Source organism: Procambarus clarkii, chromosome 8 (assembly GCF_040958095.1).
Source record: "Procambarus clarkii isolate CNS0578487 chromosome 8, FALCON_Pclarkii_2.0, whole genome shotgun sequence".
Lineage (NCBI taxonomy): Eukaryota > Metazoa > Arthropoda > Malacostraca > Decapoda > Cambaridae > Procambarus > Procambarus clarkii.
In genome coordinates, this window is record NC_091157.1 from 40064942 (window position 1) to 40086312 (window position 21371).

The following is a 21371-nucleotide window of genomic DNA, read 5'->3' on the forward strand; positions in this document are numbered from 1 at the left end:
ATCGCCCCGTCAAAGGGGCAAACCGCGAAAGGGCCGGCGACCCTTACGAGACCCAGAACCCCGCACAGCGCGAACACCGCGCCGACCAGACGAGGGAGGGTCCGCAGGAGGAGCCAACCCCAAACCTGACACCAGAGGCCTACCACGACGAGAGGAACCCCGAGCCCTGGCACGACCTTTCCGGGAAGACCCACCCCGGGACCCCCGGAAAACCAACAAGTCCGACATCGGACGACAAGCCGCCGACGCAGCCTGAATAAACTGCGCCACGGCCGACTCCCCAAACAGGAGAGGACAAAAAGGTGAAGAACGCCTAAGAGCCAGAGCCCAAGCAGATTCCACGGAGGAACCCAGCACCGCCTGCCGACACGCGAGACGGGAAGCATAGAACAGGGAAACCGCATCCCGCAAAATCGGCGTGAACAGCTTCAACAAGGCAGCCGACGAACGCGCAGCCGAGGACAAGGTGCCGGACCCCGGGACGGACCCAAGCGTCCCCACATCCTCCACGAGCCAATCCGAAGACAGCTCCAGGAGGGAAAAGAACCGCAAGGCCGAACACAAAAGGCCCCGAGCGCGCAAGTCCTCCACCACGAGCGCCGCCGAAAGGGAGGGAACCTGCACATGGAGCTGAATAACGCCCACATCGCGGGGAAGGGCAGGGGCAAACAAGCACTCATTCAGGTACTCAAGTTCACCCCCCAGGAAAACCTGAAGCACCGTGGAAGCTTCCCGCCACTCCAGCGTGCGGGAACGACAGAAGGAATGCCAGGAATCCAGACCAAACAAGGGGCAGTCTGCTAGCCAGGACGACTCCGGAACCTCGTAACGGAGCCAGAAAGGGAACGAAGTCCCAAACCTGAACGTGGACGGATCCATTTCCGAGGCATAATCCGGGTCACGCAGGAGGTAAGCTGCAAAGGCCGCTCGCACCACACCAGGTTGGATGCGATAAGCCGAAAACCTCCGGAAGGACGGAACCGACGTACCCGGGGGAACACGGAACCGTACCCGGGGAGGGGCCGACACCAAATCCAACTCGTACGCAGAGGGGGGGAAAGAAAACCCCACTCCTTGTAACAATAAGCCCCGCTCAGTGGGAAGAAAAACCCAGGCGGGGTCCAGCGGGGCCCAAGGCCCCCAAGTCAGCCCCTCCTCAGCCTCGAGGTCCGTCACCACAGGACCCGAGGCCGAGTCCTCTCCCCAAGCCCCGACCCCACAAGACAAGGACGGAGCAGCCGGAAAAGCTGGAGGAAGGGGGGCCCACTGGTCAGACCCTGAAGCTTCGGCCGGGAGACAAGACTCGAATGCCTCTGCCGCCCCCCCGGAAGGGGCAACCCCCGAAGCTGCCCGAGTCTCGAGATCAAGTAACCCCTGCTCCGACCCCGAAACCCTCAGACGCTTCGGGGCCGGAAGCAGGGGCGGGGGACCAGAACGAACAGAAGGGGAAGGACGAGGAGGTGCGGACTGAACCAGGATCGAAGCGACCCCCACCCCCAAGTCCGGGTCTCGAAAAGCAAAGCGGGGCAGCCCCGGGGCATCCGGGGAAGCAACCAACCGAGCGCGTTGCAACAGACGAAACCTAGACTGCAACGCACGTGCCGCCTGTACCCGAATAGAATCATCAGAGGATTGGGTAAATTGAGTCACAAGCAAGCAGCAACACTCACAGGACTCAGGGTCGAAAGTATCACCGACCCAACAGGCAGCGTGGCAGAGGCAAAAACAATGAGGGTCACCCTGAGACAAGGGGACCGAGCAACCCTCAAACTCGCACACAGCGAGTGGGGACCCCGGGGTCACATCCATCGGACCCACGCGCCCCCTAGGGGATTCCCAGGGTCCTGAGCGTTTACTTTAAGAGGACTCGCGCTCAGGTAGTCCCAGGCAGGGTGCTGCAAACCGGCGCCCAAAACTACCAAGCAAACTTCTAAAGCTGAACCCCAGGGACGTGTACACTCACGGGGACCTAGCAGGGGGCGCCACCGAGGAGAACAGTGGAAGGGCAAAAACAAACTGAATAAAATGACAGAACCCCCCACCAGGCAAAAACAAAAAGAAAAACAAAACCCCGCAAGAGGACAGCGAACCCCAAGGAACAGAGCCGGCCACGATGTCGGGAATTACAAGCTGAGCAGCACCCTGCGCCCCTACCAGTGCAAACTGCCTCTTACCTGCCGGTAACAAGGGAGAACAGAACACCCAAGAGCCCAACAGGCGGCCGAAAAACCGAAAGGTAAAACGGACCAGCAGAGGCAGACCCCGAGGAGCCTGTGGAAGGTGGCCCCAAGCCCCAAGGGCAGTACTTACAGGGCACCTAGGGAAGGCAGCCCTAGGCGCATGCAGCCCGAGTACTGAAGATAACTCCTGGCTCTCGCACCCACAAAACTAACACCACACTCAAAGCACAGTGCAGTAGCGACACCGGAGCCAGAGCACACGACCATCGCCTATAGCATCAGCCTCAAGAACTAAGGTGTGGGTAGCCGGCGCGGGGGGTCTGGGGCTCCCCCTTCCCCCTCCCGGGGAAGGGGGAGCTGCGCAGACAGCGGCGCGGCAGTGTGTGACGTCACACTAATTTGCTTGTTTTCGGTTGGGGAGTTCTATCCACTAGTTCGGTATTAGGTAGCAATTTTAACCAGAATAGGGGTTTGTTTTGGGGCGCTTACCTTTCTGGGTGCCTGTTCCGGTCGATGGCAGACATAGAATGCTTCCAACTACACGGGGGCTTCTATAGGCCATTGCTCCCCTTGCCTCTCTGAGGGGGCCCGGTTCTGGCCGTGGTCCCCGGTAGGCCTAAGAACTCCATACACATGACTGATGCCAAAGTCTGACATTAGCATATCAGCCTGGGATAGCTCCGGGGAGCCGACGGGGCTCCCCCCAGAAAACAGCACTGAATGCAATGAAACGCCATTTTCTGGTTGAGACAAGGAGGCTGGCTCCCTGGAGCTTATCCAGGCTGATATGCTAATGTCAGACTTTGCCATCAGTCATGTGTATGGAGTTCTGTGGGCCTACTGGGGACCAAGAGCTAGAACCTGGCTCCCCTCAGAGAGGCATGGGGAGCAATGGCCTATAGAAACCCCCGTGTGGTTGGAAGCCTTCTATGTCTGCCATCGATCGGAATAGGCACCCAGAAAGGTAAGCGTCCCAAAACAAACCCCTATTCTGGTGAAAATTGCTACCAAAAGCCAAACAAGTGGATAGAACTCCCCAAAAAGAAACTAGCAAATGAGCATGACGTCACACGTTGCCGCACCGCTATCTGCGCAGCTCCCCCTTCCCTGGGAGGGGGAAGGTGGAGCCCCAGACCTTCGTGCCAGCTATCCACCCTTCAGTTCTGAGGCTGGATGTCAAAAAACACGAAAAAAACGCTGACCAGAGGGTGGGAGTGATGCCGGGGAGCCTTCGAGTCTCACCCAGAAAATGGCATTTCATTACATTCAACGCTGGTTTTCTGGGGGGAGCCCTGTCGGCTCCCCAGAGTTACCTACTCAAAGATGAAAACAAGAGGGACCTAAACCAGTAGACGGGAGACACATGCCCCCAACGCGAAGCGGAGACAAAAACTGCAACTACCAACCCAAGGCCACACAGGGCAACAAGACCCAGGAACACCAACGAAGCAACACAAAGCAAACCGAAGAGAGAAAAGAGCATGCAATCCAAGAACCAGGACGGCTCAAGTGGTGCAAGACCAGGCAGGAGGTGAACCACGCCAGAGATGGCTCGCAAAGCAGTGCCAAGGCAACTTCCAAAACCAAAGCAACCCGGAGAGGCTCCCCTAGCGCCGCACGAGACAAGGCGACAGTATGTGACAAGGCGACAGTATGTGGCAAGATGACGGCCCCAAACTTCCACATGAGAAGGACCAGACCACGCCAAGAAAACATAGCAAACCGACGAAGGGACAGAAAGAAAAAGGAAGGACTGCCAAAGAAAACCCCACACCACCGCCCAGGCGAAGCACGCAGGTGGGACACCATCAACGAAGCCACCTGACCACCAACAGATGGCGAGATACTCGAGGCAGAACCGAAATAGCCACACCTTGTACCGATTGAGTGAAGGAAGAGGTGGAGCCGCGGGAAAACCTCGGGTGCGACCACCGAGCAGGCAGAGCCGGAACCCAAGCCGGCAAAGAATGAGAAGGAACGTCTGCTGTACAGAAAACTTCCCAATGCCAGCGGGCTCGCCAGGAGATCGGAGACACTGTGGTTCCGATGCGAGACTCGTGAGAAGTGACACCTTAACATTTTCGCGCTCTGTGCGAGCGAGCGCCTCACTACCCCGGGTGGGTTTCAGCGTTTCATGGGAGCGCACAGTAATTCTGAAAAGTGTATACTCTTTTTAACTTTGTTACCTTAATTCTCGTCCTAAGATATTAAATTTGGTAACAATGTGTTCGCAATAGAATTCTCTAGAGACGTAAATGCACATAAACTCCAAAAGCCCAGCTTACCACCCGCAGCAAACAGAGAAAGTCTGAACGAGTTACCCGTGAGCGTGCAAAACCGAAATTTTTTTTACACATTTTTCACTTTGGTCACCTCAATTTTCGTGTTAGATCTTCATTTTGGTATCAATGGGTTCGCAATAGAATTCTCTAGAGGAATATGTGCATATAAAATAAAAAATCGGGTCACGCTCCACCCGCGGACGAGTTGAAGACGGGCCACGTGTTAGCCGCAAGTGAGCGCCCAGTCACCCACCCGCTACACACCCAATTCCTGCCCACAAATGTTTAGTATTTTTTCTTTTTGCTAACGTCAATTTTTGTGTTAGAGCACTCATTTTGGTATGAAATTGTTCCTAATAGAATGCTTTAGATGGATATATGCATATAAGGGCTAATTGAAGAACAAAATTACCTCGGAATGCGAGTGTCCCTGTATGCGAGTTTTTCGGAAGACGAGCAGGATTTCCTCAAAAAATATGTCTCGGAAGGCGAGGGTTACCTCGGGACGCGAGTTTGTTGATACGCGTACAGGCCGACCTAGCGCGTGGTGATTCGGCGATCGTCGCCCCTCTGCCCCGCCACCCCTCAGTTTACCATTGTCTCGCGCTCAGTGACTACCCCCACATCAATTCTTCTCGCGGATTTTCAGTGTTTTGTTGTATTTTTGGTGATTTGTCTATACAATTTGTTATTATATATCTCACCATGGGTCCCAAGAAAGCCAGTGGTAAGGATAAAGGCCAGAAAGCTCATGTGAGGATGACAATAGAGGAGAAACAAGAGATCATTCGGAAGCACGGTACACGTGTTGTTGAACTTTGTAGGCAGTACAACAAAGTCACATCAACAATATGCACTATACTTAAGAAGAAAAATGAGATTATGGGTGCTAAAGTGGCAAAAGGAGTAAGAACAATAACGAAACAAAGACTACAAATACTTGAAGAAGTGGAAAAGTTGTTATTAATTTGGATACACGACAAGGAGTTAAGGGGTGATAGTGTTTCGGAGGCCATTATTTGTGAGAAAGCCAGGGTGTTGCACGAAGACCTTCTAAAGAATACCCCTGCAACGAGTGATGCAGATACGAAAGAGTTTAAGGCAAGCAGGGGCTGGTTTGAAAAATTTAGAAAGAGAAGTGGTATCCATAGTGTTGCAAGGCATGGGGAGGCAGCCAGCTCAGACAAACCAGCCGCTGGACGATTTATTGACGAATTTAAAGAGTTTGCAGAGGCTGAGGGATACCTACCGCAACAAGTGTTTAATTGTGACGAAACAGGACTGTTTTGGAAAAGAATGCCTAAGAGGACATACATTACCAAGGAGGAAAAATCCTTGCCTGGACATAAGCCTATGAAAGATAGGTTTACGCTTGTGCTGTGTTCAAATGCGAGTGGCGATTTGAAAATTAAACCCTTGCTAGTGTATCATTCTGAAAATCCAAGGGTTTTCAAATAGTATAAAGTGCAGAAAACCCATTTGTGAGTGATGTGGAAGTCTAATAAAAAAGCATGGGTGACTAGGCTTATTTTTTCGGAGTGGGTGAATGAAGTGCTGTGCCCTGCCATAGAAAAATATCTGCAGGAGAAACATTTGCCACTCAAAGCCGTGCTTCTCCTCGACAATGCTCCTGCTCATCCTCCAGGCTTGGAAGATGATTTGTTGCCCAGATACAATAAATTCCTCACAGTTAACCAGACCACACACTAGAAGTTGAAGGGACGATGACGTTTCGGTCCGTCCTGGACCATTCTAAAGTCGATTGAGAATGGTCCAGGACGGACCGAAACGTCGTCGTCCCTTCAACTTCTAGTGTGTGGTCTGGTCAACATACTTCAGCCACGTTATTGTGACTCATCACCTCCTCACAGTTAAATTCCTTCCTCTTAACACCACTCCTCTAATTCAGCCTATGGGCCAGAAAATCATAGCGAATTTTAAGAAACTTTATGAAAGGGCACTTTTCCGGAAATGTTTTGAAGTGACTGAAGGCACAAACCTCGCCCTCAAAGAATTCTGGAAACAGCATTTTAACATTTGTAGTGCTTTAAAACTCGTTGACAAAGCCTGGCAAGAAGTGACTCAAAGAACCCAGATCTCTGGCTGGAGAAAATTGTGGCCTGAATGTGTGAGAGAACTAGACTTTGAGGGGTTTGAGCCTATAAATGATGCGCCTATTGTTGAGGAAATTGTTAGTCTAGGCCAGCAAATGGACTTGGAATTGGATGGTGATGATGTGGAGGAGTTGGTGGAAGAACACAACGAAGAACTGACCACCGAAGAACTCCTAGCCCTTCAACAGGAACAGCAAGCCAACGCAGCAGCGGATGATTCTGCAGTGGAGGAGGAGGTGGCAGCAGCAGCAGCGAATGTCCCTTCTGCAGTAATTAAGAAGGTGTGTCAGATGTGGGAAGAGATTCAAACAATTGTTGAAAAGACTCACCCAGAGAAAGCTGTAGTAGGCCATTGTCTTAATCTTTTCAATGACAATGTGATGCCTTACTACAGAGAGAGCTTGCGAAGAAGGGAAAAGCAAGCTTCCATGGACAGATTTGTGGTGAGGAAATCGAGCAGTGAGCCTCAACCAGGACCTAGTGGCACTCAGATAAAATGTCCCAGGGAGAGCACACCAGAAAGGTCCTCACTGCCTGATGTGATAATGGAAGGGGACTCCCCTTCCAAACAGTAACTCCTCTCCTCCTCCCCCCTCCTCACCATCTTCCATACGCCTACAGCACTCGACAGCAAGGGTAAGTAATAACTGGAACATAGTTTTGTAGGTTTATTTAGATGAATTAGGTATAAAAATTTAGTTTGATGTGGGGTTTTTGGGGTAGTCAGGAACGGATTAATTCATTTCCCTTTATTTCTTATGGGGAAATTAGCTTCGGAATGCGAGTTTTCGGAATACGAGGCATCTCCAGGAACCAATTAAATTCTTAAACTGAGGTATGCCTGTACAATAAATTAGCAACCACAATATAAAATATTAAAAAAACTAAAATTTGTTGTACTTACCAATGCAGTGTTGTTTGTGCACCATGACATGGGTTGAACATTAGTTTTATCCACTCCACCTGCTCCAGGAAATCGTTTCTTGAAGGGTTAACCCATGTTTTTTTATAGGTGGAGTGGATGGTGGGCAAGCAGTACTGCTTATCAGCCCAGAATTCTCTCTTTCGATGGTATTTGCTGTAGCATGGTGCAGGACACAGTGCCACATCACACGTCTTGCACTTATAGTGTGTGTCCTTCCTTTTACCAGACACGCTGCAAACACGACACCTCAGACGCTTCTGTATCTTTACTTGGATATGGGACCACTTTCTGTTGAGACATTCTGGAGTATTCACAATGCAAGGTTTTGTCCTAGCAAAAGCACCACTAGGGATAATCAGTCGCACTCGCCTGTACACTACTTAGCTTCTCACTCTGATGCTTTGATTTCGCTGATTTCTTCCTAGAAGCGCCTTGTTCATGATCACTATTCATTGTGGAGTAAGCACAGATAGTATCTAAAGCCGCACTAAGGAATATAGCCACGGAAATTAGCCGAAATGTTCACACGTTGTGGAGGCGAGGGGAAGCGTGACCGGTCACAACAATGGAGCAAAAACAGTGGGCCTACGGCGCCGCCCCACGCCGCCTAAGTGCTGCATGGCCCAACAAGGAAAACGGGAAGATGTTGGCGCTCAGTTTAAAATCAGTCCCCAAAAAATCGGATAAAAATTGGATTTTCTGCAAATATTTTAATGAAGGACGCAATGCTGCATTACTGCCGGACATCCCACAAGTAAAAAAGTCACGCAATGGTGCGTCATTACCGGACCAAAGTGTTAAGATCCGGAAAATGCTGAGTGGCAGGGTACGCCAGGAAAACAGGAACCCAAACCTGGCAAACCGGGAATTACCAAACACAGGGGCCGTGCAAAAGCAGGGAACAGAACATAGACAAAGTCCAACCGAGCCCCCTACACAGTGAGAACCCCAGCAACATCAAAGGCCCGAGACTGTTCAACACACCTCCACGACACATAAGAGGCAAAACAGGCCGTCCCCTCACACTGACCAAGAGAGAAATGGATCAACACCTCCAATGGATACCTGAACAACCAGGCTGTAAGAAATATGTCAGGCTGCACGCAGCAGCATCAAACAGCCTGGGCGACCAGTCCAGCAACGAGGAGGCCCGGTTGACGACCGAGCCATGGGGACGGCAAGCCCCGGAAACACTGCTAGGTAACTGCAAGGCAGCAGTAGGTGTCGAGAAGCACATACGAAACCACACAACAAGGTGTAACAAGAGGGGGCGAGTTAACATCAGAACTATTACATCCCTTGACACTTAGTCAGCACAACACAAACAAGCGTAAACGAACTTGTACAGGGTGTCTCGCAGATGTCAAGCCCTGATGAGTAACTGACACGCAAAACAATCCAACTACCCCTCCCATATTACCTCGCAGGTCAATCGACCTGAAGCGGATACAGAAGAACAAGCCATACGGACTAGAAAATCACAAACACCAGCACCAGCAGCGAGGGACACGAGCGTAGAAGAAAGATGAGGAACGAAGAAGACAGGCAGCAATGGAAACGAAAGGGACAGGACCAACAACACAGAGGCTATGTCTATGTCAGACGAACGACAGCCGAGAAGCGGGACCAAAGAGCCATAGCTCAACCCCCGCAAGCACAGCTAGGTAAGGACAACTAGGTGAGCATAAAGAATCCAATGTATATGGAAGGGCTAAGCCAGGCATTGCAAGACGGGCCAGGAAAGAGTGACCCAGGTAAGACCACGAAAAAAGGGGCCATGACCCACCGTGTAACAAACAACACAGACGAACAAGGAAGGCCCCAGGAAGAAGCACGCCAGGGTCAAACAAAACGCCACAACCAAAACCCAACAAAGAACCCCCAGTATCAAGCTACAGTAAAATGTCACCACATAACATCCTGATCCAGTTTAACATATACCCCATAACATTTATCTTTACCATTTTACCCTGTAAAATGGCGAAGGTGGGGTCCCTTGATTGACTCAAGCATGTGATGAACATGAAGACGAGTGGGACCAGATGGGTATAAAGAGGAACTGCCTCGTATGGGCCAATAGGCCCTCTGCAGTCACCTTGGGCTTATGGATGTAAATTCGTAGCCACGAACCAGGGTCTGGCCAAAAGAGAAGCCAGACCGCATAAACTCACCTGCAGAACATAGGCACAAACGTGGCATGACACAGTGTAGCCGAGAGGAGTCCGGGAGCACCGCCAAAGGAAGAAGGCCAGAGCCGCACCCGCAGGAGAATGGTAGGGTACAGGCGAAGGAGGAGCCCCACACTCATATGCAGGGAAAACCCAGCATCCTCACCATAGCAGCAATTCAGAACACCCCCAGCATCTATGGGGCACGGACTGGAAAGACGAGAGGAGAGAGAGAGGCGAAGCACCCAAGAGAACAAGGACGCGGAACACCAACACTTGTGTACACCGTCCACAACAAAAACTCCCACAACGCATGCACAGTACACATGAGGCCCAAACCGCACAACCCCGCCCAGCGGGGAGGGCGCCAACAAGAAGTATTGCAAATATTAGCAGTGCCTAGACAGAGCATGGAGAGAAGATATAATGACAAAAGAACGAGACAGCATAAAAAACAAGAAGCACGGAGGAGGACCAACGAGTCCAAAAAGAACCAGAGGTAAGCCTCACCGGAAGATGACAGACGTTCCAATAATGCGGGAAGAATCGAAGACCTTCCCGAACCCCCGAGATCTCACAGAAGCAAACAATATCACGAAGACTCAGAAAGGCACAGTCGCACCCGAGACCAAAAGTCATGCAGAAACCCTGATAACAGGGAAACACAACCCATCCATGACGGAGAAGTCCTGCCCCAGAGAAAAGGGGGTAGAAATGGAGAAAAGTACCCTCCGATAGGACAGAACAAACGGACCCGAAGGGACAAGGATCCGAACCTGGGGAGGGGCCGATGCCCAACAACACGTACGCAGAGGAGGCAAGGAAAAAACCCCACTCCCCGCAACCGCAAGCCCCGCACTGAGGGTAGAAAACCCCAGTGGGGTCCAACGGGGCCCAAGGGCCCCTAAGTCAGCACCTCCCCAACTCCTAGAAACTCCACGGTAAGCCCCGGGGCCGAGCCGTCCCCCCCAAAGCCCCAGCCTCTCAAGAAAAGGCCGGGGCAGCCTGAAATTCACTAAGGAAGGGAGCCCACCAGCAGACTCATACAACCCGGCTGGAGGAACAGGCTCGAATGCCTCTGTCGCTATCCCGCAAAGGGAAACCCCCGAGACCGCCAGAGTCTCAAGGCCATCGAATCCCCGCCCCAACCCCAAATCCACAGACGGAAAGGATTCAGATGCAGGGAGGAAAGGGGGAGGGGGGGGGGTCACCAAACTAAACCACAACAGGGGAAAGAAAAGGGGGCGAGGAAGGAATAAAATTGAAGCAACCAACACCCCCAAGCCCTGTCACAATAAAAAATGGGGCAGCCTCTGAGCTTCCAGGGAGCAAACAAGCAAAGAAACTCACAGGACTCCGAGTCGAAGGTGCCACCGACCCCACAGGCAGCAGACGGAGGCAAAAACAATTAGTGTCCCCCTGAGACGAGGGGACAGAGCAACCCTCAAACTTGCACAAAGCGAGTGGAGACTCCAGGGTCACATCCATTGGACTCACACGCCCCCTGGGGTTTCCCAGGATCCTGAGACGGTACTCACGCTCAGAGAATCCCAAACAGGGGTACTACTAACTGGCACCCAAAACTACCAAGCAACTTCCTAAAGCTGAACCCCAGGGACGTGTACATTCACGGGAACCAAGCAGGGGACACCACCAGAAGAAAACCGTATTCGGGCAAATACCAAGGGGTAAGCAAGGCAGACCCCCCCCCCCACAAGGCACAAACAAAAAGAAACAAATGCAAGAGAACAACATACCCAAAGGAACAGAGCTGGCTGCTATGAATAGTGTAAACAAGCTGCACAGCACCGTGCACCCCGTACCAGTGCAAAATGCCTCTTAAGGTAAACAAGGGAGTTTAAACACCCAAGCACCCAAAGGGCGACCAAAAACACTAAGCAGTGAAACAGCCCAGAAGAGGCAGGACCCAAGGAGCTTCTGGAAGGTAACCCCAAGTCCCAAGGGCAATACTTACAGGGCACCTAGGGAAGGGAACCCTAGGCACATGCAGTCTGAGTACTGTACTGTAGAATAACTCCTGACTCTCGCACCCCTGGAAGACAGCCACCACACTCTAAGCAAGGTGCTGAGAATCACTGGAGCCAGAGCACACGACCTCTGCCTCTAGCATCAGCCTTAGAACTGAAGAGTGGATAGCCAGCACGAGGGTCTGGGGCTCCCCCTTCCCCCTCCCAAGGAGGGGGGGGGAGCTGCGCAGACAGCAGTGCGCCGACGTGTGACATCATGCTCATTTGCTTGTTTCTTTTTGGGGCGTTCTATCCACTTGTTCGGCTTTTGGTAGCAATTTTCACCAGAATAAGGGTTTGTTTTGGGACGCTTACCTTTCTAGGTGCCTGATCGGTCAATGGTAGATATAGAATGCTTCCAACCACACAGGGGGTTTCTATAGGCCATTGCTCCCCCATGCCTCTCTGAGGGGGGGCAAAGTTCTGGCTCGTGGTCCCCGGTAGGCCCACAGAACTCCATACACATGACTGATGGCAAAGTCTGACATTAGCATATCAACCTGGATAAACTCCGGGGAGCCGACGGGATTCCCTCCAGAAAAATATTGTACGTGAACCACTTTAGCCGCGGTGGAGCTGTAAAATTGAGCATATTATGGGCACTGAGCGATGGAGCGCTCAAGGTCACTAGGCCCCACTACCCCGTGGGGCAGCAGTTGCCACAAATATAGTTCCACAATTATTTTGATGCTTCTCATTCGTTTCTTCTCTGGTTTTACGCTGTAATATTATTCAAAAGTGTGTAATTTGTGAAATTTGGATAGTTTAATGTGTGGAACATCGCAATGCTCAAAATTATGGGGCTCATGTAAGTGACATGTATATTCTACGATCAATTGAATGATGTGTTTGCTGTTATTACACTATATACACATACAGTGGTACCTCGCAATACAAGTGTCCCTGTATACGAGTTTTTCGGAATACGAGCGTTGCCTCGGAAAACGATGGTGTTGATACGAGAACAGGCCGACCTAGTGCGTCATGACACAGCGATCGCCCCTCAGTTTACCAATGCCTCGCAACCAGTGACTATCCCGCCTGAATTCTTCACCAGGATTTACAGTGTTTTGATGGATTTTTGGCCATATGACCATAAAAGTTGTTATGATATACCTCGCCATGGGTCCCAAGAAAGCCAGTGGTAAGGTTCAACCTAAGAAAATAGTTGTGAGTAGAGGCAGTAGAGGATGTCCCCTTCTTCATTGAGAAATTGTGTGAAGTATGGGAAGAACTGCAAAGTTTTGTTGAAAAAACTCACCCAGATAAAGTTGTAGCAGGCTGTTGCATTGACCATTTAAATGACAATGTGATGTGTTACTTCAGACAAGTGTTAAAATGTAGGGAAAAACAAGTGTCTTTAGACAGATTCTTAGTAAGACAAGCAAGCAGTGAGCCACAAGCAGGTCCTAGTGGTATGCAGGCAAAACATGCCAGTGAAGTCCACACTGCCTGATGTTATAATGGAAGGGGACTCCCCTTCCAAACAGCAACACCTCTCCCCCTCCTCACCATCTTCCATACGCCAACAGCAGTAATCCGCAAGGGTAAGTAATAACTTGAAAATACTTTAGTGTAGATTTAGATGAATTAGATATAAAATTTAGTTTGAAGTGAGGTTTTTGGGTAGTCAGGAACGGATTAATTCATTTCCCATTAATTCTTATGGGGAAATTAGCTTCGGTTTACGAATTTTTGGATTACGAGCTGTCTCCAGGAACGGATTAAACTCTTAAACCGAGGTACCCCTGTATAGTGTAATAACAGTGCAAATGCACTACCACAGTGAAATGGATAGTGCAATTCAGCCAGCCTCATTTATATTAACATAAGATGCTCACAACTATGTAGCCATTACTGCGGTCTTTGCGAATATGTCTACAGCAAATATTTTGGATTAGGGGTTCTGGCTGTTTAACACTTTCGCGCACCCCCCGCGCCACCCCTCGACAGGGCGATATGGGCCCCAGCGTGTCACGGAAGGGCGCGTCAATTCCGAAAAGTGTATACAGTGCTTCCTCAGACTAACGAACCCCACTCTATCGAATTCCCGGAAGAGCCGAACAAATTGAATTCGGTACCAAATGTTCAGTGGAACATACAAATGTTCGATTAAGTGAGGAATTTTCGTCCAAGCGGTCACCGAGGCCGAGCGTCAGAGCTGGCTGTCATCAACTATGATTCGCCAGAGTGTAAACAGTTATGTAGTGTTTTATTATCCCTACCCATTGTTTCTAGGGAGAAATGGTGATAAAAATGGTGATAAAATGGTGTCAGGGGGGCATTGGTGAGAGAGTTGTTGTCAGGAGGCAACACGTGCTCCCTCGCCCCCACCCTCCTTCCTCCACCTGACCACAGAGACCACTCACTCTCCTCTCGTCGTCAGATGCCAAGAGTCAATTTAATGATAATTATCGCATTATCTACACTGAAAATAGCCTTTTTATTAGAAAAATGTCATATTGGAGCAATAATAATGGTGAAAATTGTGATATATACAGTACATATTTTAAACCGTTTGAACACATTTCCTTTTCACAGAATTTTTAATACAATTGGGGTGTAGATAACAGCTGGCATTGTGTGGCCGGCCGGTCGCTCCCTGAGCCATTGGGGGGGTGGGGGGTGGGAGGGGGGGGTTGTTTCCTGGATCCCTCCCTCCCTCCCTCCCTCTAACAGCCTACGTACTGTACTAATACCTATTTTGAATAAATTTTGAGGAGGCCAATAAAACAAGCACAGGTCGTGTGAACGTTAGGCCTTGGTGAGGTGGCTGGCATCATTTGTGGTGGTGTCAGGGGAGGCAGGCGGTGTCAGGGGAGGCAGGCGGTGTCAGGGGAGGCAGGCGGTGTCAGGGGAGGCAGGCGGTGTCAGGGGAGGCAGGCGGGGTCAGGGGAGGCAGGTGGGGTCAGGGGAGGCAGGTGGTGTCAGGGGAGGCAGGTGGTGTCAGGGGAGGCAGGTGGTGTCAGGGGAGGCAGGTGGTGTCAGGGGAGGCAGGTGGGGTCAAGGGAGGCAGGTGGGGTCAGGGGAGGCAGGCAGTGTCAGGGGAGGCAGGTAGTGGAAAGAGGCAGGTGGTGGAAAGAGGCAGGTGGTGTCAGGGGAGGCAGGTGGGGTCAGGGGAGGCAGGCGGTGTCAGGGGAGGCAGGCGGTGTCAGGGGAGGCAGGCGGTGTCAGGGGAGGCAGGTGGGGTCAGGGGAGGCAGGTGGTGGAAAGAGGCAGGTGGTGTCAGGGGAGGCAGGTGGGGTCAGGGGAGGCAGGCGGTGTCAGGGGAGGCAGGCGGGGTCAGGGGAAGCAGGTGGGGTCAGGGGAGGCAGGTGATGTCAGGGGAGGCAGGTGGTGTCAGGGGAGGCAAGTGGTGTCAGGGTAGGCAGGTGGGGTCAGGGTAGGCAGGTGGGGTCAGGGTAGGCAGGTGGGGTCAGGGGAGGCAGGTGGGGTCAGGGGAGGCAGGTGGGGTCAGGGGAGGCAGGTGGGGTCAGGGGAGGCAGGTGGGGTCAGGGGAGGCAAGCGGTGTCAGGGGAGGCAGGTGGTGGAAAGAGGCAGGTGGGGTCAGTGGTGGAAGGTGTTGTCAGGGGAGGTGGAAGTGGAGAGAGAAAGGTGGTGACCACGCATGGCTGCCAAACCTCTCATTCATACTCTATTATAAATCTCAATCTTAGCTGTAAAATATTTATGCCAAAATATGTTAATTTTCGTGTATTAATATACATCATTAATCATTAACACGTTTTATTGTTTCCTGAAGAAATCAATAGCTGACTTGGCATTGTGGTGTGTATGGCCGGGTACCTGGGGGTGGGGGGGGGGGTCCTGGAGGTGTGAGAGGAGACCTGTCAACCCATCATTTTTTTTTTTGTCGGGCGAGTTGAGACGCTTCCAAGCCTGCTGCTTCAATACACGGTGTGGGTGGTGTGGTATGGTTTGGGTGGTGTAATTACCTAAGTGTAATTACCTAAGTGTAGTTACAGGATGAGAGCTACGCTCGTGGTGTCCCGTCTTCCCAGCACTCTTTGTCATATAACGCTTTGAAACTACTGACGGTCTTGGCCTCCACCACCTTCTCACTTAACTTGTTCCAACCGTCTACCACTATTTGCGAAGGTGAATTTTCTTATATTTCTTCGGCATCTGTGTTTAGCTAGTTTAAATCTATGACCTCTTGTTCTTGAAGTGCCAGGTCTCAGGAATCCTTCCCTGTCGATTTTATCAATTCCTGTTACTATTTTGTACGTAGTGATCATATCACCTCTTTTTCTTCTGTCTTCTAGTTTTGGCATGTTTAATGCTTCCAACCTCTCCTCTGGTGTGGTTTGGGTGTGGGTGGTGTGGTTGGGTGTGGGGGGATGATGTGGGTGGTGTGGGGTGTGTGGGGGATGATGTGGGTAGTGGTGTGGGGTGTGTGGGTGGTGGTGTGGGGTGTGTGGGTGGTGTGGGGGATGGTGTGGGTGGTGTGGGGAATGGTGTGGGTGGTGTGGGGGAAGGTGTGGATGGTGTGGGGGATGATGTGGGTGGTGTGGGTGGTGGTGTGGGGTGTGTGGGGGATGGTGTGGGTGGTGGTGTGGGGTGTGTGGGGGATGGTGTGGGTGGTGGTGTGGGGTGTGTGGGTGGTGGTGTGGGGAGTGTGGGTGGTGGGGGCGAATGGTGTTAGTGGTGTGGGGGATGGTGTGGGTGGTGTGGGGGATGGTGTGGGGGATGGTGTGGGTGGTGTGGGGGATGGTGTGGGGGATGGTGTGGGTGGTGTGGGGGATGGTGTGGGTGGTGTGGAGGATGGTGTGGGTGGTGTGGAGGATGGTGTGGGTGGTGTGGAGGATGGTGTGGGTGGTGTGGGGGATGGTGTGGGTGGTGTGGGGGATGGTGTGGGTGGTGTGGGGGATGGTGTGGGTGGTGTGGAGGATGGTGTGGGTGGTGTGGGGGATGGTGTGGGTGGTGTGGAGGATGGTGTGGGTGGTGTGTGGGATGGTGTGGGTGGTGTGGGGGATGGTGTGGGTGGTGTGGGGGATGGTGTGGGTGGTGTGGGGGATGGTATGGGTGGTGTGGGGGATGGTGTGGGTGGTGTGGGGGATGGTATGGGTGGTGTGGGGATGGTGTGGGTGGTGTGGGGGATGGTGTGGGTGGTGTGGAGGATGGTGTGGGGGATGGTGTGAGTGGGGTGGGGGATGGTGATTCTCGCATCTCCGATTATTATTGACACCAAAAGAGCATGAAAGATATTATAATGAAGCACCACACAACAAAGAAACAAACTAATGTGTCCTGGCATATGTTTAAAAAAAAAAAAAATAAGAAGGTTGTTGGGGCCGGACGGATGGAACGAATTCCGCACTGGAACGAATCGGCTTCGCCCCATATAGTTCGTTCAAGTGAGGACACACTGTACTCTCTTCAACTTTGTCACCTCAATTTTCGTTCTACGAGATTAAATTTGGTATCATTGTGTTCGCAATAAAATTCTCTACAGCACTAAATGCATATAAACTCCAAAAGCCCGGCTAATTACCTGCAGCAAGCAGAGAAAGTGCGAGCGAGTTACCCAGGAGCGCGCAAACGCGATAAAATGTTTTCACTATTTTCACTCTGGTCACCTCAATTTTCATCCTAGGTCTTTCATTTTGGTCTCAATGGATTCGTAATAGAATTCTCTAGAGGAATATTAGCATATAAAATAAAAAACCTGGTCATGCTCCAACTGCCAACGAGTTGAAGACGGGCCACGCGTTAGCCATGAGTGAGCGCTCAGACGCCTTCCTGCTACACTCCCAATTCCTGCCCACATATGTTTAGTATTATTTCCTGGCGGTAATCTCAATTTTCGTGTTACAGCGCTCATTTAGGTATGAAAATGTTCCTAATAGAATTCTTCAGATGGATATGTGCATATAAGGGCCAATTGAAGAACAACATTGCCTGTACAATACGGGAAACGGGCAAATACCCATCAAGATCGTCAGTCCCATATATCTAGCAATTTCCTTCACTGTCACTGGTTGCCATCTGTGCTTTGTACTTTGCCCAGTACCTGCCTTATTTTGGGAAGCATATAAATTTGTTTCATAGGCAATATATTTCAGCAATTTGTGTCAGAAAGAGTTGAATGAATCCAAGAACAGTGGTAGGTACAGGAACAGTCAAGCCTGGTGTACCTGTAAAATTGTCCACAAAGGGTGCAGTATTGTCACTACACCATCCATCATCAGAATCTGTTGGTGCTGGGGTACGTGTGGTACGTGTGGTATGTCTGGCTCTAGCACGAGCTCCAGTACCGCACCGTGCACGAGTGGCAATCTCGACCTCAGACTCCTCACTGTCCTCACTTTCATCACTATCAAAATCCTCATCGGCCGTCTCTGTTTCTAAATGTTCACTACTTGCATCAGTATCAATACCAACATCAGTTTCATCACTAGATGACCCAGACAAATCGTCAAATACAGCCTGAAACTTAGAGGGAGTTAGTCTCACATGCTTGTACTTCTCCTGTTCACTACTCAGCTTCTGTTTTTCACGCCTTTCTTTCGCAATTTTCTTCCTGGAAGGGCCTTGTTCATGATCACTATCCATCGTGGAGTAAGCGTAGATAGTTTCTGAAGCCGCAGTAAGAAATATAGCCACGGAAAATAGCCGAAATGTTCACACGTTTGAGACGCGAGGGGAGGTGACACCGGTCACAACAGTGGAGCGAAAACAATGGGCCGACGGCGTGTGCTGCGCCGCCTGCGGGCCACTAGGCGCAACAAAGAAAATGGGAAGACATCGGCGCGCATTTTAAAACCAGTCCCAAAAAAATTGGATAAAAACCTGATTTTTGGCGAATTTTTAAAGTGGATGACGCAATGCTGCGTCATCCCCGGCATTACCGCCAGTAAACGGATGACGCAATGCTGCGTCATCCCCGAGCGAAAGTGTTAATATTGTGTTAGCAGATCAATCCTTTTGATGTCCCCTGAAATGGGCCTGGTTAATCTCCTTCCATTATGGAACAACCCCCATCTTTGTTCCTTAACATTTTTGCTGCCCCGGCGGGCGACTCGGAGTGCACCTCAAGGCCAGCCAAGCGGTGGGCATGAATTCACCACCACCCACAAATGTTTATACTCTTTTTAGCTTTCTAACCTCAATTTTCGTGCTACATCGTCCAATTTGGTATCAAACTGTTCACAATAGAATGTTGTAAAGGGATATTTGCATATAAGAACATATAAGTTTCACTTTTCTATACTTTTGACAAAAACTCAATAACTTTCCTTCATACTTGTTTCTTTCAATGCTTTCATCATGGATTGGCTCTGTTCTTGATCAGTATCCATCTGGAAGTTAATTTGCAGTTTATAAAGTGGGTAACAACAAATACTCAAAATAAAGTAACCAGAATGGGGAACTTTTCAACTCAAGGGAAGGACGCGGCTGTCACAAGAACAGTGAGCCTCCAGTGTGGGTGGGTGCCCACACTGCGGGGTCAGGATGCCACGTGGGGTATACAGAGAATGGGCAGAAGTTTGCACACATTTTAAAACAAGTCCCATATTATTCGGATATTAAATGGAATTCCTACAGATTTTAAAAATTAATAACGTCGTTTACATCATCAGGCATACTCCGTATTTCGAGTCCGGGATGGAATGTGTGGCATCGGGCAGAGAAAGTGTTAATGAATCTGTTTTTTACAGCCAAAAGACTTTCCTCCCTAAGGCATTGTTGGAAGTATGCACAAGGATACTTGTGCTTACTTACTTACTTGTGCTTACATACTTAGGATCAGCCTAGAAATCAAGCAATGACACTTTTTTTCCGGGCGACCTCAATATCTTCCCTGACTCGACATTCTTTTCATTGGGGATCGGGATGATCCAATCCCAAAAGAAAAGTCACTCATATTTTGCACTAAAATAATGCAAAAATATGTCTTGGGCAGAATGTATGTGTGAAAAGACAGGTAGATTGGCATCCAGGATGACCCAGGCTGGTACCTAGTGGCGAGCTTGGGCATTAGGAATGGTTTCGTGACAGAAAGCAACTACCATCTCTTTTGTTTCCACCTCTTCTTTGTTTAAGCAAAATAAATAAGTTTGTATTGCCTTTCCTCTATGAGCACACTAGACATTTGTTGTGTGTTTGGCAGTCTTGCAGAAGTCCAGAATGACCTAGTAGTTTTGTGGACGTCTCTGTGATACCAGAGTTCATGCCGTGGGAAGCTACAGAGCTCCCCAGACCACCAAGAATGGAGCATTAGAATACATTCATTGCTAGATTTTTAACCATAAGCTAATATTTAGAGAATGAAGGTATGATATCCATTCTCAGAAAAAAGAACTGAGGTATGTCTAATGAGTGACACTCATAACACATGAATTGCATCACAAATGAATTGCACCCGTTAGTCTCATTTATATTCAAACATTAATTTGAATAGTCTAAATGTTCATAGTGACTAAATTTGGTTCACATAAATAATAATCACATATAACCTGTAATTGACTGTTCTATAATTACTGAATATGAAACTCAAAGTTACCTGCTTTTCTTGATCCTGTTTGTGGTAGCGCCTTAAGATCTGGGATGTAATCGTTGATACAGCATTACCAATAAGGTACTGAAGAATTCCATGAGATACCGTTGGAACTATTAGTAACCAGACTGGAAGCATGCGTCCTGGAACGTGTTAAAAGATCAATTTTAGAAACCAGTGGTTTATTAATGTTAGGATCACTAAGGTCAAATGTTTTTTATAATTATTGCTCCATGCAAGGTATATGGAGAAAAGCCATGTTGAAAGTAGATTTTCTTTACAGTACAGGGGATAGAGCTGCAGAGTGGTCCTATTTCAAGTGATTCCAAAAATGAATTGACATGTACAGAATGACTGAAGGCCCTGTTGGCATGCAAATTAAGGTGTAGAATGAAACAAACTAGCAAGTCTTGTTGTCTACATTAAGAAAGCCTTGAGATTATTGAAGAAAATCTATCTTTCCTTGACATTAACATTCCTCTAATTGCAATGATTTTATCAACCTAACTGATTTTGACAAATTTAAAAGTTACTACTGCTTTGGTTCTAAATACTATCAACAAACCAACAAAGAAAATGGATCTGAGATTAATGGTGTACTTGTTAATTATCTATGGCATAACTTGGAGGACTAAGCACAATAACTAACTTATTATCATTAACCATCGTGCTGCACCGAGTTTATTGTGAAATTCCCTGTGCGCATGAAATAAAGTGTTCCCAAAAAATTATTTTTTCTTCGTAAAATGATGAATTCCCTTCCCTGGACATGTCTATGTAAAAATAAATACCAAATTCCACTTAATTTGGCTGTGGGGACGTGGACAAGGTGCGCTGTGACGTCATCAGGGCCTGGTCGCCCGTGCACGAATCGCCCAGATGCGGTCACGCAGGCCATTCAAGCACCAGATGTTGCCACAAATATATTTTCAATTATTTCTTCTATGTATTTCCAATGTGGTTTTATTTATTTTTTATCGTATATGATGCATATTTGTGTCCTTTACAATATGTATACAGTAGAACATTCATAATATTCCATGGAACTGTGATACACATGTCAGTAATGTGTACACAATAAATGTTTATTGTTGCAATACAGCATTACTTGTTAAAAATTAACTAAAATTACAATATGTACAGTTTCACACACTATTTACACAGTAACACACTGT

The 21371-nt window shown here is 49.4% G+C and overlaps 1 protein-coding gene across 3 annotated transcripts in view; it reads right to left on the bottom strand.

Annotated features, from left to right (window-relative positions):
- The window catches only part of LOC123759844 (mitochondrial outer membrane protein SLC25A46), a 137060-nt gene that overhangs the window by 82790 nt on the left and 32899 nt on the right, over window positions 1-21371 (bottom strand). For all 3 annotated transcript variants that reach the window (XM_069317593.1, XM_069317585.1, XM_069317597.1), the window contains one exon: window positions 20203-20339. In XM_069317593.1, coding sequence (XP_069173694.1) covers window positions 20203-20339 — 137 coding nt within the window. The remainder of the gene's footprint in view (window positions 1-20202; window positions 20340-21371) is intronic.